The 15,282-nt window shown below is 49.9% G+C and overlaps 1 protein-coding gene across 3 annotated transcripts in view; it reads right to left on the bottom strand.

Annotated features, from left to right (window-relative positions):
• The window catches only part of LOC111158604 (WD repeat domain 37), a 48,130-nt gene extending 35,108 nt beyond the window's left edge, over positions 1-13,022 (bottom strand). For all 3 annotated transcript variants that reach the window (XM_022520740.1, XM_022520741.1, XM_022520742.1), the window contains exons 1-3: positions 12,914-13,022; positions 2,772-2,949; positions 645-741 (exon numbers count right to left, since the gene is read on the bottom strand). In XM_022520740.1, coding sequence (XP_022376448.1) covers positions 645-741; positions 2,772-2,909 — 235 coding nt within the window. In that variant the 5' untranslated portion in view covers positions 2,910-2,949; positions 12,914-13,022. The remainder of the gene's footprint in view (positions 1-644; positions 742-2,771; positions 2,950-12,913) is intronic.
• Between the last annotated feature and the right edge of the window lie 2,260 nt (positions 13,023-15,282).

Here is a 15,282-nt window from a genome sequence, read left to right as displayed (position 1 = left end):
CGAATCAGCATTTTCTCAATTTACGATAAACTCTCTGTAGGAGTGTTTATAAGATGCCTTTATTTTTCATAAAATCAGTCTGAATGGGCAAGTCAGCAGAATGCGACCCGTCCCAAAAGCAATCTGTGAGCATGTGGCCTCCATGGCAAAGGGGCCTTGCAGGTGTGACTAAGGTAAGGGATCTTTGATGAGGATGTCACCCTGCATGACCCGATGACCCATCCTTCCCTCATGTCCTTAGAAATGGCTCAGGGATGCACTAGGAGGACTCTGCCCGCTGCTGATGGCTTTGGAGGCAGGAGTGGAAGGGCTTCAAGGTGAAGAGTGAGGCAGGCTCTAGACACTGGGATGCCAACAGGAAGATGGCGACCTCTGTCCTCACACTGCTGAGGACCAAAATCTGCCACAATGAAAACAGGCAGAGGACAGACTTCCCTCTCACACCTTCAGAGGGGCACAGTCCTTCCGACACCATGATTTGAGCCTGGTGACACAGCCACAGACTTCTGACTAGGGAGTTGTAATGTCATAAATTTGCGTTATCCTAAGGGACTGCAAGTGGCACAGAAGAGGAGGAAACAGACACAGTGATGAATGTCTACCCAGACATCTCACAGAAGTTTATGAAGACAGCAGATACTCACGTTCTAAGTTCTCAATATAAAGGTTCTCAAACTCTCTCTCTATTTGACCAAACAGTTCCAGAAGTGTACTGCGAACCGAGGAAGGCAGCTTAGAATCCTGAAAAAAAGGAAGATTCTGTTTAAAATGAGTAAGAAACTCTTTTCCAAAGTGAATGTCTTAAATTCTTATTTCTTACACAAAAAAATGCTTAAGAACTTAGTTTCACATCTACACAGACTACAGACGAAAACTACAACCCAATGATAAAAATGGTCACCCAGCCCAATATGGGATTCAAAAAAAAAAATTCTTCAAAACATTTTTCCTTTAACAAGGGAGGGAATAAGCCTACCTCATTCAAAAACTTCCAGATCTACAGAGAAGGAAGACAGTTCCCATAAACGAGGTTTTATTACACATAGTCTCTTAAGTTCCACCATACAATACTGTAAGTTAATTTTAATAAGCTATATTCTAGGGGCGCCCAGGTGGCTGAGTGGGTTAAGCCTCTGCCTTCGGCTCAGGTCATGATCTCAGGGTCCTGGGATCGAGCCCCGCATCGGGCTCTCTGCTCAGCGGGGAGCCTGCTTCCTCCTCTTTCTCTGCCTACCTCGCTGCCTACTTGTGATCTCTGTCTGTCAAATAAATAAATAAAATCTTAGGAAAAAAAAAGGAAAAGGAAAATAAACCATCACAATGAATATCTACCACACCATCCACCTTGCTTCGTGACCTTCGCATATTCTCTTCCCTCTCTGTGCCATGTTCCTCCTGCATCCTGGTCCAGCCAGTCCCCCTTGCACGGGGCACTTGGGGAGAAGCCTTCGTGCGTCCTCCAGGGAGGCCAAACCCCTCTTACTGCATCCATGCCTACTGACCTGCACCCACAGTGCTTCCGGACCCTGACTACTCAGTAACTGAAAGAGCGCATTTACTGAAGCAGTAAATGCAGGATGTCACGGGAACTGGAGACAAAACTGGGACGTCGGCAAGAGCCTCACTTGACAATCAGGAAGCAAAATGTGCGGTGAAACGAGACCTTCTCCCCCAGGAAGGTGGAGGGAGCCACATGGGAGCGCTCCGGGCCGGGCTCCGGGGACCGTCCCGGTTCACAGACCCTGGCGCAGCGGTGCTGAGCTCTGGGTACCACTTCAGAAAGCTCAGGACAGAAAAGCCAGGGTTTCAGCAAAGCTTTAAAACCCACGTGCGCTCCGTCCCATCAGCACGTCCCGGGCGCAGCAGGCCGGTCAGCGCCTGGTGCGCACACAGACGCGGCCGGGCTCTGGCAGGTCTCACGTCCCTGCGCCAAGCATCCACTTCCTCAACGCCACAGTCCTGAGTCTGAGCCGGGGGCAGTGACCACCACTGCTCGTTCACACCACCTGCGTGTGGCAGGACACTGCTCCCCAGCAAATTACCATCGCCTTGTCTGGAAAGCGAGTCCACTGGGAGCCGGCCACGTGGACTCTCAGATCCCTCTACCCCACCTACCATGCGAGCGGCTCACACCGCACACCACTGCTGCGGTCTTCCTGCGGCCGAACCAGCCAGAACACCTCACACCCGCCATCCAGGGACGCCTCTCGGCAAGAAGGCTAGAAAATGCTGAGTACAAAGACGAGGGCCCTCGGGGCAGCGTGGCAGCCAGGCCGTTGAGCCTGCAGGCCTCTGAGTGACCCTGAGGAAGGGTTACCCCAAGACGCGCTCACCTACTTATCCTACATCACAATGGAGGAGGGGCGTTCAGAAGGCCAAGCAAAGGACACGTTCACCTCAAATGGGAGTTAACTCCAGAAGATGCTAGCAAAGGAGAGTGTGGGACTTCCACTAGAAATGTAAATAAATCAATAAAAAAACATGTCCCAGACTGTTTACCTGCACTGTCCAATTCGGTAGCCAGTAGCCACATGTAGCTATTTAAATTTAAATGTAAATTAATTAAAATTTTAAAAATTCCTTAGTCACACTAGCCAGCCACGCGTCTCTGTGTAGGCATTATATGTGACAGTTGTTTTAATCGGTTATTAAGGGAAGAAGGGGCTGGTTTGGTTTTGTTTAGTCTCAGTAACCCACTCTTCTCCACTTTGGAGACTTGCAAGTATGTGGCTACTTCTGGAACATTACAAACACAGTTGACACGAGCTCACCTGTCCTTCTAGCATCTCTCTTGGCAGACCCGTCCTCTCCTGCTCCGAGCTGTTGGTCCTTCGTATGGAAAGGCTGTGAGATTTGCGTTTCTGTTTTGCTTGGCGAGCAGTGGAGCAACTCCCGCTTTCTGTGGGCATTACTTCTAGAAGGTGATTTCCCGGTCGCTCCTGCAGTAAGCTAAACAAAAGCAGGGAAACTTAATTTCTGATCTGCCAAACTGAAATGAGGAAAAGCAGACGACAATTACTTTCAATTCCAAACTTCTTCACTATGGCAGTTATTTAATTTAGAAAGTGACAAATTAACCTTTTTTAAGATAAACACCCCAGCCTTCATCAAACAGGTAACTTTTTATCAAATTTGATTAACAAGTTTTGAAAAACCAAATGGCAAAGCCAGGCTTAAAGAATAAGTCTCCCTTAACCAACTCTCCCCAGCCTCAGTCTACTCTCCCGAGAACCAATTCTAATCACGCATTCTAGATCGCAGATCCTAGAACAATGCTGTCCCAAGAGAAACACAATGCAAGCCACACACAACATGGCAAATTTTCTAGAGCCACGTTAAAAAAAAAAGTTAAACACGTAATATCACTTTTAGTGATTTATTTAGCTCACTGTGTCTAAAATACTATAACTTCAGGCAACACAGAAAACACTAATCGCCAAACCCTTCTCCACAACAGCTGTAACGTCTTCTGTTCCCATCAGCGACGGGATTCTGCTCTCCACCGACTCATCTGGAGCATTCCCTGTGCTCAGTTCCAGCGGCCCTGACCGATGTGCAGTATCTTGTCACAGTCTTTGCACACACTTCTCTGGTGGCTAGTGACCCTGCACATCTTCCCGCGTACTGTCAGGAAAACGTCTCCTCGCATCTTCTGTCCAGCTTCTGACAGGACTCTGGGTTTTTACTGCTGAGATCTGGAAGTTCTCCATACAGCCTTCACGAGGTACATGTCAGCGGAGTGGGTTACCAAGTTTCCCCCAGTCTTTTATCCTAACAGGGTTTTTCACAAAACAACTTTTAAAATTTTAATGAAATCCCACTGATCAATTATCTTTCTCCTACAGATCATACTTTCATGTCTAAGAACTTATCAATTCTAGCTCCTAAAAATTTTGTTTTCTTTTAAAATTGTAGTTTCATACACTATATTTAAATTTATGAGCTCCTTTGGGTTGGTGTTTGTATTAAGGCGTGAAGTTTAGATCCCAGGGTATTTTTGTTTGGGGTTTTCTTGTTTGTTTCATTCTTTGCTGAGGATATCCGAGCATTCCAGCATCACATATCGAAAGCTACCCATCCCACGCTGAGTTGATAAAGTTTGGCATCTTCGTCAAAAATCCACTGGCTATATTTAGGTGAGATTATTTCTTGGTTCTCTCTTCTGTTCACCTGATCTATGTATCTCTCTCTCTCTCCAAACAACACAGTTTTTTTTGTTTGTTTGTTTTTTCAGTTTTAGTTAAGTAATCTCTATAATGAACGTGGGGCTTGAACTCATGCCCCCAAGATCAAGAGCCTGATTCTCTTCCAACCGAGCCGGCCAGGCGCCCTGCCAATGAAACAGCCTGGAGTACTGTGTGGTCTTGAAATCATGAGTGATTCCTATCACTGAAATCTTTTTTAAAATTGTCTTAACTATTCTAGTTCCTTTGCCTATCCACATAAATTTGGAATAATCTTTCCCATACCTACAAAAATAAAAATCTTCATGGAATTTTAAAGGAATTGTGTTTAATCTGTTCATCGATTTGGAGAGAAGTGGCACCTTATCATGCTGAGCGTTCCAACCTATGAATACAGCGTACGTCTCAGTTTATTTAGATCATTTCTTCTTCCCTCAGTTCTGTAGATTTCCACGAAGAAGTCCTACATGTGACTTTTCAATTCACACGGAAACTTGTGCTGTTACTTTCTGAGTGATGTTAAACAACATTGTATTTTTATTTCCATTTTGTGTTAATTGCTAGTATCCCACACTGTTGTTGAAGTCATTTATTAGTTCTAGATTTTTATTCATTTTTTGGCATTTTTTATGTAGACTAATGTCATCCAAAAAAAAGTTTCATTTCTTCCTTTCTGATCTGTATGCCTTTATTTCCTTTCCTTCTGGCTTAGAAATTCTAGTATTGTGTTGTAAATAGTGACAATAAACACCCTTGTTTTGTTTTGATCTCAAGGTTAAAAAAACGGTTTCTGACCGTTAAGTATGATGCTAGCTGTAGGTCAACTGCTGCGATGAGAAGACTCCCCACTCCTGAGAGTCTCATTAATGTGCTGAATTTTGTCATGTTTTTTTCTGCATCACTTAATGGTGCGGCTTTTCTTTACCCTGTTAACAGACCAATTACACAGATGATTTTCAAACGACATTCCAAATTTGCATGCACAAGTAAACCCCACTTGTCCCTAGTATACAAGTCAATCTCTGTTCCCTCATTTTGTTTTTTTGTTTTGTTTCTGCCTTCCTGCGGGTTACTTCAACATTTCTCGGCATTCCATTCTGACATACGGTGTTGTTTCTGAGGTCACCTCTTCTGTATGACTTTCAGTGACTGCTGCAGGCATTAGGTTTTCACAGCTATCGGTCCAATGATCAACACTGCACAAGTTCACGGTAACGAACAGAAACCTGCCCTCCCGTCTCCTTACACCCCCACTCGTAATGGTCACGTGAGACACTTCCTCCACACACCCCAAGAGAACGTCCAGAGCTTCAACCTTCAGCCGCGAGGGGAACCTGCCATGTGCACCAGCAAGTCTGCTCTCGCCGCCATCAGTGCTTCCTTCCCACTGCGCCCGCGTGGCTGCCCACGTGGCTTCCCGCGTTCCCGGGGTGTCGCGCGACCTTCCTCCAGCTGTTCTCTTTGCGCAGATCTGGGGCCGCCGACAGATCACGTGAAGGATGTTTTCACTTGATACAGAACCCTGAGCTGGAAGGTCTTTTCCTCTTGCACTTGAAAAATATGCCACGTCCTAGTGGCCTCTATGGTCACTGATGGCAAATCCACTGTCAACTCGTCTGTCCACTCCCGGAAAAGTAGCACTTCTCTCTCACTGCTGTTTCTTTAGTTCTCAGAAGTTTGACTGCGATGTGTCTTAACATGGATTTCTATGAGTTTCTCTCGTCTGAGTTTCATAAAGCTTCTTGATTCTGCTAAGTTTATAGCTTCCCAAATTTAGGAAATATTCAGCCAGTATTTATTCAAATATGTTTTCAGCCCCACCATCTATCTCCTCTTTCTGGGATTGTAACAAGAACAACAGGTTTTTGTCAAAGTCCCACAGGCCCCCGATACTCCGTTCCCTTTCTTCCGGTCTATTTTCTCTCCACTGTTCAAGTTCGGTAATCTCTGCTTCTTCAGTCTTTCCTCTGTCCTCTCCATTCTGCTGTCCCACCGTCCACCGGGTTTTGGTTTCAGTTACACTCTTCAGCTCTAAATTCCCATGTGTTTCTTTATATCCTGTGTTCTCTCCCTGACATTTTTTGTTCTCATTTGTCTCAAACATTACTAATGGCTCACTACCACATACTCTCATTCTGGCTGCCTGCAAATCCCCGTCGAATCATTCTAGCATCTACAACATCTCTGTGCTGCTGTCCGTTGTCTTTTCTCATTCAAACGGGAGATTTTCCCACTTCTTCATGACAGATAATTTCCAACTGAAGCCTCAACATTATGGGTTTCATGTTACGAGACCAGGATCTGATTTAAGTCTTCTGTTACAGCAGGTCTCTAATGACCATGCCCCAGCAAATTCTTGTTTCTGCCAGTGAGACCGTAAAGGGGGAGATGGAAGTCCGGGTTCTCGGCTCAGCCTCCCCTGACCCTGGGTGGGGGACTCCTCACTGCTGCTGCGTGGAACCTCGGCTTAAGCGTTACCTCCTCTAAAGAGCTTCCTCTGACCACTGCGAGTCACAGCACTGCATGGCCCTCAGCACCTGCACACTTAGGTCTTATCTGTGGTTTACTCAGTTAATGAATGCTTCCCCCACACCACCACCAATGTCCCACCTGGGACATTATCTGGGCTCACTACTGTTCTCGTAGGGCCAACCAGGTGGCCTGACATAAATACATCCCAAAATATTTGATGGTGTAAGTGAATGAATGGACGAACACATCTAACACCAACTAGCTGTATAACCTCGGTCAAGTCATTTAACCACCTTCCTAAAGCTTAATTTTGTCATCGTTAAAGCAGGGACAGCAACAGCATTTATTTCCTTTTTTAAGTCATGCACCAGTACTCTTCAGTTCATAAACACGTGAGGTACCAGGAATACTGCAGTGAACTAGACAGACTTGGTCCCTACTTTCAGGTTATTTAGAGTTGTGAGACAGACCTTGCGTAATATCTCAGAATTTACTACAGAAATTACAAATTATGGTGACTAGTCTTTTTTTTTTTTTTTTTTTTAATTTATTTGACAGACGGAGATCACAAGTAGGCAGAGAAACAGGCCGGTGGGGGGGGGGGAGCAGGCTCCCTGCTGAGCAGAGATCCCGATGTGGGGCTGGATCCCAGGACCCTGGGATCATGACCTGAGCCAAAGGCAGTGGCTTAACCCACTGAGCCACCCAGGCGCCCCTATGGTGACTAGTCTTAAAGACATACAAGTATCATGAGAAGGCAAGATACAAACTAAAGAGTTACAAGGTTTTTCCAAGAAACTGACATTTAAACTGAGACTGAAGGACTAGTAGGAGTTAAGCATGTGGAAAGAGAGAGAGGGAGTGGGTATTCCAAGAGCAGGAACAGCGTGTGCAAATTCCCTGAGCTGGGAACGAAACTACTTTATCAGAGGTACTAACAAAGAGATAATGTGGCTAAGGCACAACAAACAATGGAGAGAATGGTACAAGTGGGAGAGGTAGGCTTAGAGCCTTTCATGTTTAGATTGTACCCTAAAAGGAAAAGGAAGTCATTTCAAGGTGTTTACATCAGTAAGTGACACTAGATTTGCATGAAAAATCACTCGTGCTGCTGTGTAGAAAACACAGGAAAAAGTCACGGGCCTCCGAATGGGAAAGCCAGCTAGGAAGTCATTAGAGCAGTCTAGGCAGTTAACAATGATCCTTAAGATCAGAGGGGTACATGGATGGACTTGGGGTGGGGAGGGCAGGTGGCGCAGAAGAGAGGGGTCAAGAACAGCCCTCACTTCTGGGATAAGAAATAGGTGAAAAAGAGATCAAATTACTGAGATATTGAGATATTGAGGCAGCAGATTTGCAGAAGAAAGCAAGAACTGAACACTGAAGGTAACATGCCTGCAATGCCTCTGCACATCTAAAATCCAGAAGAGGCAGGAGGCATACAGGTCTAGAGAGGAAAAGAGAACGGGGCTAAATTTATAGATCTGGGAGAGGTCTACACCATCATTCCTCCAAATTCTATGACTTACCAAATATTACTCTTCTTAGTAAGATGGAAAAAGAGCTTATATGAACATTACAGATAGAAATAACACACAATAAAACATGTAATACAGCTCCCTCAAATGACATATGGAAAAATTATTTTTTTAAAGTAGAATCATCTCAATTAACTAAGTCAATCTTAAATCCTGTTTCATTTTCATAGCAAATAGAAAAATTATTTTTTTAAAGATTTTTGTTTCTTGGGGTGCGTGGGTGGCTCAGTGGGTTAAGCGTCTGCCTTCGGCTCAGGTCATGATCTCAGGGTCCTGGGATCGAGCCCCACATCGGGCTCTCTGCTCGGCGGGGAGCCTGCTTCCTCCTCTCCTCCTCTCTCTCTGCCTGCCTCTCTGCCGATTTGTGCTCTCTGTCAAATAAATAAAATCTTAAAAAAAAAAAAATTTTGTTTCTTCATCTGACAGAGAGAGAGAGAGAGTGCGCACAGGCGCACAAGCAGGGAGAGATGCGGGGCTGGAGGCTCAATACCCGGACTCTGGGATCACGAACCCTGCGGAAGGCAGATGCCTAACCAATGGAGCCTAACCACCCCCGCACACCAGTGGAAAATTTATTTTTTTTTTTAAGATTTTTTTTTAATTTGACAGAGAGAGACACAGCAAGGGAGGGAACACAAGCAGGGGAGTGGGAGAGGGAGAAGCAGGCTCCCCGCTGAGCAGGGAGCCCGACACGGGGCCCAATCCTAGGACCCTGGAATCACGACCTGAGCCGGAGGCAGATGTCCAATGACTGAGCCACCCAGGCACCCCGAAAAATTATTTCTGACTGAAAAATTAAAGAACACATTTTTTAATGACATTTCAGTCTGAAAATTTAGAGCTACAGAAATTAGAGATGACTGAAATAAAGATATAAGCCAAACAATGGCAGCATCTATAATTGGCAGAATTTTATATACACAAAAATTATATTGATATTAACTTTGACAAATTGAATATAACAAAACTACCTTGGTTAAACAATTCATATGATCCCACTTAAGAGTATTTCAATAATTTTTTTTTAATGGAACCATTCAGAACTATTTAATTGTGCCACATAAAAATTTGGCCAAGAAACCAAAATGACTTAATGGAACATTACCCAGAAATTATATTCCTCATAAAAAGGAGGTAGACATAGTAGTTCTTTTTCAGTGATTACACAAATTAAATTAATAACCTCATAAAGCATCTCCATTGCCAAATCATTAACACAATCTACCACAGTTACCTTGCAGTTTGTAAGTCACATTTTGTAAAAAAGGAAAATATCAAAACCTTGTGAAACCGTCCTAATAGAGCCGCAGAGAGGAGACTTTATCTGCAGACGTTTCAATCAAGTAAATAAATGAGTAAAGGTCTTTTCTGTCCTCTCTGAAGACTTATGTCAGTGGAAATATTCCGGTAAGTATAAGCTGGAAAGTTAATGTATTTTGAAGATTCCACAAGTTGGTTATATAAAGTGCAAAAACTGCAACACCAACCTTCCCTTTACCTCAAAGTTGTAGGTTTTTCAGTGTTTTGTTTTTTCATTTTTTCAGTAATCTCTGCACCCCGCACAGGGCTCGAACTCACAACCCCAAGATCAAGAGTCACACACTCCACCAACTGAGCCAACCAGGCACCCCTCAAAGCTGTAGGTTTTGAATCAATGATTTTCTGTCTTAAGTATCGTACCACTGGGTTTCCAGACACTATACCTTAAGAAACAAGCACTCTTGGGGCGCCTAGGTGACTCAGTCATTAAGCATCTGCCTTCGGCTCAGGTCATGGTCCTAGCTAGGGTCCTGGGGTGGAGCCTGCATCAAGCCCCCTGCTCAGCAGGGAACCTGCTTCTCCCTCTCCCACTCCCCCTGCTTCTGTTCCCTCTCTTACTGTGCCTCTGTCAAATAAATAAGATCTTCCCAAAAAAGTAATAAGCAGTCTCCTATACAACTAATTTCAAAAACTGTCACCCTCTGGTGGTGCCTGGCTAGCTCACGTTGGAAGAGTGTGTGACTCTTGATCTCAGGGTCATGAGTTCAAGCCCCACAGTGGGGTGTCAAGATTATTTAAATAAATAAAACTTTTAACAAACAAATCTTCACCCTCTGCCTTTCACTGAGTCTTCAACCTCCCTCCTCCCCACAAACCCCAAATACTGTTGTTCTGAGCTTTGCTTGTTTTCGTCATTTCACCACACAGTACATATACACGTAATCTTTTCACGTTGATTGATTTCCAACCAAATATGTACACTTCACACAATCACAGTTTATAAATCTGGAACAGGTTTTGGTTGTCCAAAACCTGGCATTAAATGGAGATTTTTTCATCCTTGGTAATTTTATCCCTTAAGACCTAAGCTCTGTGATGCGCCATTTCAGTGATGGGCTCGTAATGCCTGTGCCATGCGCTGTGTTCTTAATACTTGAAGACGACGCGGCCAACTCAAGTTCTGCCTCCTCCACTCATGTCTTCAGTGATATTCACCATTCTTCTGAAACTAGAGTGGGGGTTCCTCTAGTTTTCTAGCCTCTTTCCAATTTCTTCTTTTCATTCATTAATCTTTCCATCAAAATTTTCTTCCCAAACCTTCTTTAAAATCTTACTCTTGTCCTCGTCGTTCACATCCTCTCCCTCCTCCAGTAGTCCGCCCTGGTGCCAACACCACTTCTTCCCACACCCGTCCGCCCAGGGTAGACAAGGCCTTGGTTGACCGGAGAACTGAAGCATCTACGGTCTTCACCGCCGCAGGGATCAGTATTGGGATAAACCCTATATAAATGTTTGAAAAGTGTAGGGTGTTTTCAGGTTGAAATCACAGAGAGGAGCAAGGAAATCGCAGGTGTCTGTAAAAGGAAGACTGAACTGATACGGCGGGGGCTCCGAGCCAGACACGAGGGAAGAGCGTTAGACAGTGCTGCAGCGACAGACGAGCCGGAAGAACTACGACGTGTAGCGTGAGGTTCACATGCATCAGTAACGTCAGCCACTACTGCTCTAACGTCCCTGCTGGAGCTCCAACAGGTCCCAAAATCTTCCACAGGCCAAACACTTCAGTACACCGGTCACAGAACTGCAGAGGGGAGGGCCGCCTGGGTGGCTCAGTGGCCGATGTGTCAGTCTTCAGCTCAGGTCATCATGGGGTCCTGCCTCGAGCCCACATCAGGCTCCCTGCTCAGCAAGGAGCCTAGTTCTCCCTCTCCCACTGCCACTGCTCCTCCTACTTGTGCTCGCTCTGTCAAATAAATAAATAAAATCTCAAAAAAAAAAAAAAAAGACTGTAAAAGGAAGAAAAGAAAGGGGGACCCTGAAGGGGCAGGGAGAAGAAAAGAAAAAGAAAAAGAAAAAAAAAAAAAGAACAGAACTGTAAAGTGGAAAAAAGTCTTTACTCTAAAAGTAATCTACTGTAATCAATGTTAACAGCTGTGCCATTTTACCTAAATACAATCAAAAACAAATACCTGAAATTCCAAAAAATAATTACATTTCTTAAAAATATTCATACTAACCCACTATTACAGGGCAGATCCCATTAAACAGGTTCATGAAAAAAAAAAAAAACTACTGCTTTTTAAAAACATTATTTTCAAGGAATTACAAACAGTTCCCTCCAAAAGCCCAATCCCTCATCCCACATTCGCAGGTGCTTTAATGCGAAGTACCCCGCACAACTCCTGTGCCGCGCGTGCCCCCATATACAAAACATTACTCACAATCTCACACCCAGCGGGACTCTGGAACGTTTTTTTAGCAAGAACAGAACACTTGACGCCGTGATCTCACGAGCGTTAAGCAGACGCACACAATGACCGCGCAGTGGAATCCGTCCGGGCCCGTCACGGTGTCCAAGGTGACTGCCCAGCCCCTCGGACGCGCTCTCTTCCCGCGCGGCGCTGCGAATGGCCGGCCGCGGCGACAGCAAGGCCAGCGGCCCCGCAGCACCGGGGAGAGGGCGCCGGCAGGCTCGCGCCGCCAGTCTGCGCCGCGGGCGGCGTCCACCCGAAGGGACCGGCAGCGCGGCGGGAAGAGGACCACCCGGACTCCCCGGGTGCAAGTGCGAGGCCAGCCGTCAGCCGGCCGGGGGCTGGGCCGAGGAAGGCAGCGCCCCCCGTCCCGAGCTGTCCCGGGCCGAGGGCTTCGCAGGGACGCGGGGCGCACACAGCCCAGCGCGACCTTCTCCGGGTCCGCACGCGCTCGGAGAGGTCGCGCAGCCGCTGTGCGGTGCGGCCGGGGTCCGCCGCTCTCCCCGCCGGCCGAGCCCACGCGAGGAGGACACGGCGCCCGCACGACTGCCGAGGGCCCGGCCGCGCAAGCCACGCGGACCCCCAGCCCGGGAGCCGAGCGTGCGGGGAGAGGCACTCTGGAGGCACCGGCTGCCCCCGAGGTGCACGGCTCCGAGGACACGTGTAAGGTCACGCCGTGGAGGCCCCGTCCTGCCCTGACGGGGCGCCCGCCCGCGCGGAGACGAGGAGACCTGCCGACGCCCCCGGGAGGCTCGTCGGCTTCCGCGGACCCGCCAGCACGGCCGCCCCGGCCCAGCACGTAGCCTGGGGCTCCGCACGAGGCGCCGCCCCCCCGCCCCCGGCCGACCGCAGCCCTGCACCCGCGGCAAGGACCGCGGCACGCCGGGTCGGGGTGGGGGGCGGGGCACGCCCCCAGCCCCTCTCGGAGCCCCAGTCCCCAACCCTCGGGCTGTCCCGCCGGGGAGGAAGAGGACCGCCGGGCACTCACCTGTCCTGCCGCCGCCGTGCCCGCCGACCCCTCAAGCCAACCGGGCCCTGCGCCGCAGACCGCCCGTTCCCAACCACGCGGCGCCCGCACGGACCGGGACACGCAGGACACCGACTCTCCGCCCTGACGCGGCTCCGCTACCCGGCAGCCCTACGCCCCGCACTTCCGGAGCCGCCGGAAGCTCCGGCCTCGCTTCGCGCCTAGGCCGCCGGAAGTCCCTCCACGACCTCCGCCCCGCGCCGGAAGTTCCGTTCTCAGCCTCCGTCTCCGCCGCGACGACGGAAGTCCCTCCCCCGCCCTGCGCCCCGGCCGGAAGTCCCGTGTCGCGCTGGCGGGGCCCGAGTGCGCGGGCGGCCCGGGGCTAGGGGGGGCGGCGGCGCTCGTGGGCGCCCGATACTGCCCGCCCTCGCCCCACGGGGTCGGCGCTTGCCCGAAGGTGAGCCCGGAAGGGCCGATCCGTGGGCTGGGAGGCGCGGGCGCTCGCACGGACCCGCCGGCCCGTCTCCCGGTACTCACTGCAGCGGGCTCGCGCGGGGGTCCCCGACCCCCCAAGGTTCGCGTCCATCGGCTCGGGTCGGGGCCGCCGCTGGCGGGCGTCCGGGCCTGCGAGTCCCCGCGGCCGCACGGTGCGGGCTGCGGCGGAGGCTGCCGGCCGCGCGGCTCCCGGTGGGGGCAGAGCTATTAATACTGGAGCGCGGCGGCGGCGGTGACTCACCCGCCCCGGAGCCTGCGCTCGCCATTGGCCAGAAGGACTCGAGTCAGCTGCTCGCCGCGGAAGGTGGGACTGGCTGGTGTCCGCGCGGGCTGGGGGGGGGACGGGCCGGCCGAGACCTCCGAGAGCCGCGGCCGCGCCGCGGACGGCTCTGCGGGCGGGGACTCGAGCTGTGGGGGCCGAGCGGCGGGACGGCTCCGGACGCGCGGGGCTCCTGCCTCCAAGGCACCGCCCGCCGTTGGCTCCCAGGACCGTCGCGCCGCGGCCGTGCGGGAAACAAGCGTGGTGGAGCTGGGGACCCGGTAGCCGCGGAACGAGGGGACGCGATCCCGAAGTGTTCGCGTGCGGGTGGGGCTCAGCCGGGCAGAGGCGTTCCGGAGGAGACGCGGGGCTCCAGACTCCCGGAGTCGCGGCGGGCACCGGGAGCCGCCTCTCCGCTTCGGGGTTCCGGCGGGCGGGCGGTGACAGCGACAGGGGACAGATGCGCAGGAGAGTCACACGCAGTTTCAGTTACGTGAGGAGGGAGTTCGGCAGACGTGCGAGATTCCGGAGAAAAAGGATCCTCGGTCACCCCGAATCCAGGAGCAGGGCCCGGGACTCCACGGGCAGGAGAGCAACTCGGGGGTGGGGCCGGCCGGCTCTTAAGCCAGCCGGAAGCCACGGGACGCAGAGGGGACTCCAGCGGAGTAGACTGGCCAGCGCCCTCCCTGTCCACCCAGGCCTTGACGGCGTCCCAATGCTTGAAAGACTTTTCCCTTTTTTATTTTTTTTTTTAAGATTTTTTTATTTATTTGAGGGAAAGAGATGTGGCCTGTGCGTGCGCAGGCCTGGGGAGCAGCAGGCAGGGGGGAGGAGCTCCCGGGACCCTGGGATCATGACCTGAGCTGAAGGCAGACGCTTAACTAGCTGAGCCACCCAGGCACCTCAGGCCTTTCTGATGAAATCAGTGCTGGTATTAATAAGGTGATTGATACTGAAGAATGACATGCGTCAACATTTGCAAGATTTGCTTAATCCAGTGAACTAGTATTTTCTGAGTGACTCAGTATTGCAATATCAGGCATGAGAAAATAGGCAAAGTTTTGTTCCCAAGCAGTGAGTGTTCCTGTAACCGTCTAAGATGTTCACTGACGCGGTTTTGATGTAGGAGACATTAAGTTTGAAGCCCACAGCCAAGAAGGAGTTCTCGGGTGGGAAAAGGTGGTTTTCTGAAAGCACAGGGTAGGACCCAGGGGCAGGAAGAGCTGCACCCGGTTCATACACCGCCCAGGACTTATGGATGGGGTCTCTAAGGAATATGGGAAGCAGGGTTTCCGGGACCTTGAGGGGCTCGCTCTTGCTGGGAAGCGCTACTGCTGTCCAGGGAGACCTCAGCCGTGAGACCGCCAGGTGTCCATTGGTGGGCCATACGCCTTGGTGGGGGGGGGAGTGGATGGCCAACATGTTTCTTGGTGGAGTCAGGGATGAAGGAAATTTCTAATTTTTATGTGTTAAAGTACTTGCAGGATCCTGGGGGTTGGGCAAAGTCTACCTTTTGCCCTTAGCAAAGTATTCACAGGGAGGCCGCTGAGTCCCTGGGGGAAGGTCACTCTGCCGGTTGGAAGGACTTGGCAGTGGGCTGGTTCTTATCAAACAAAAATCAGCTGGATCATCTGAA

The sequence above is a fragment of the Enhydra lutris genome, unplaced genomic scaffold (genome assembly GCF_002288905.1).
Source record: "Enhydra lutris kenyoni isolate GAN:26980312 unplaced genomic scaffold, ASM228890v2 scaffoldscaffold61, whole genome shotgun sequence".
In the NCBI taxonomy this organism is placed as follows: Eukaryota; Metazoa; Chordata; class Mammalia; order Carnivora; family Mustelidae; genus Enhydra; species Enhydra lutris.
The sequence above is the reverse complement of the archived record's forward strand: the minus strand, read 5'-3'. Positions and strand labels throughout refer to the sequence as shown.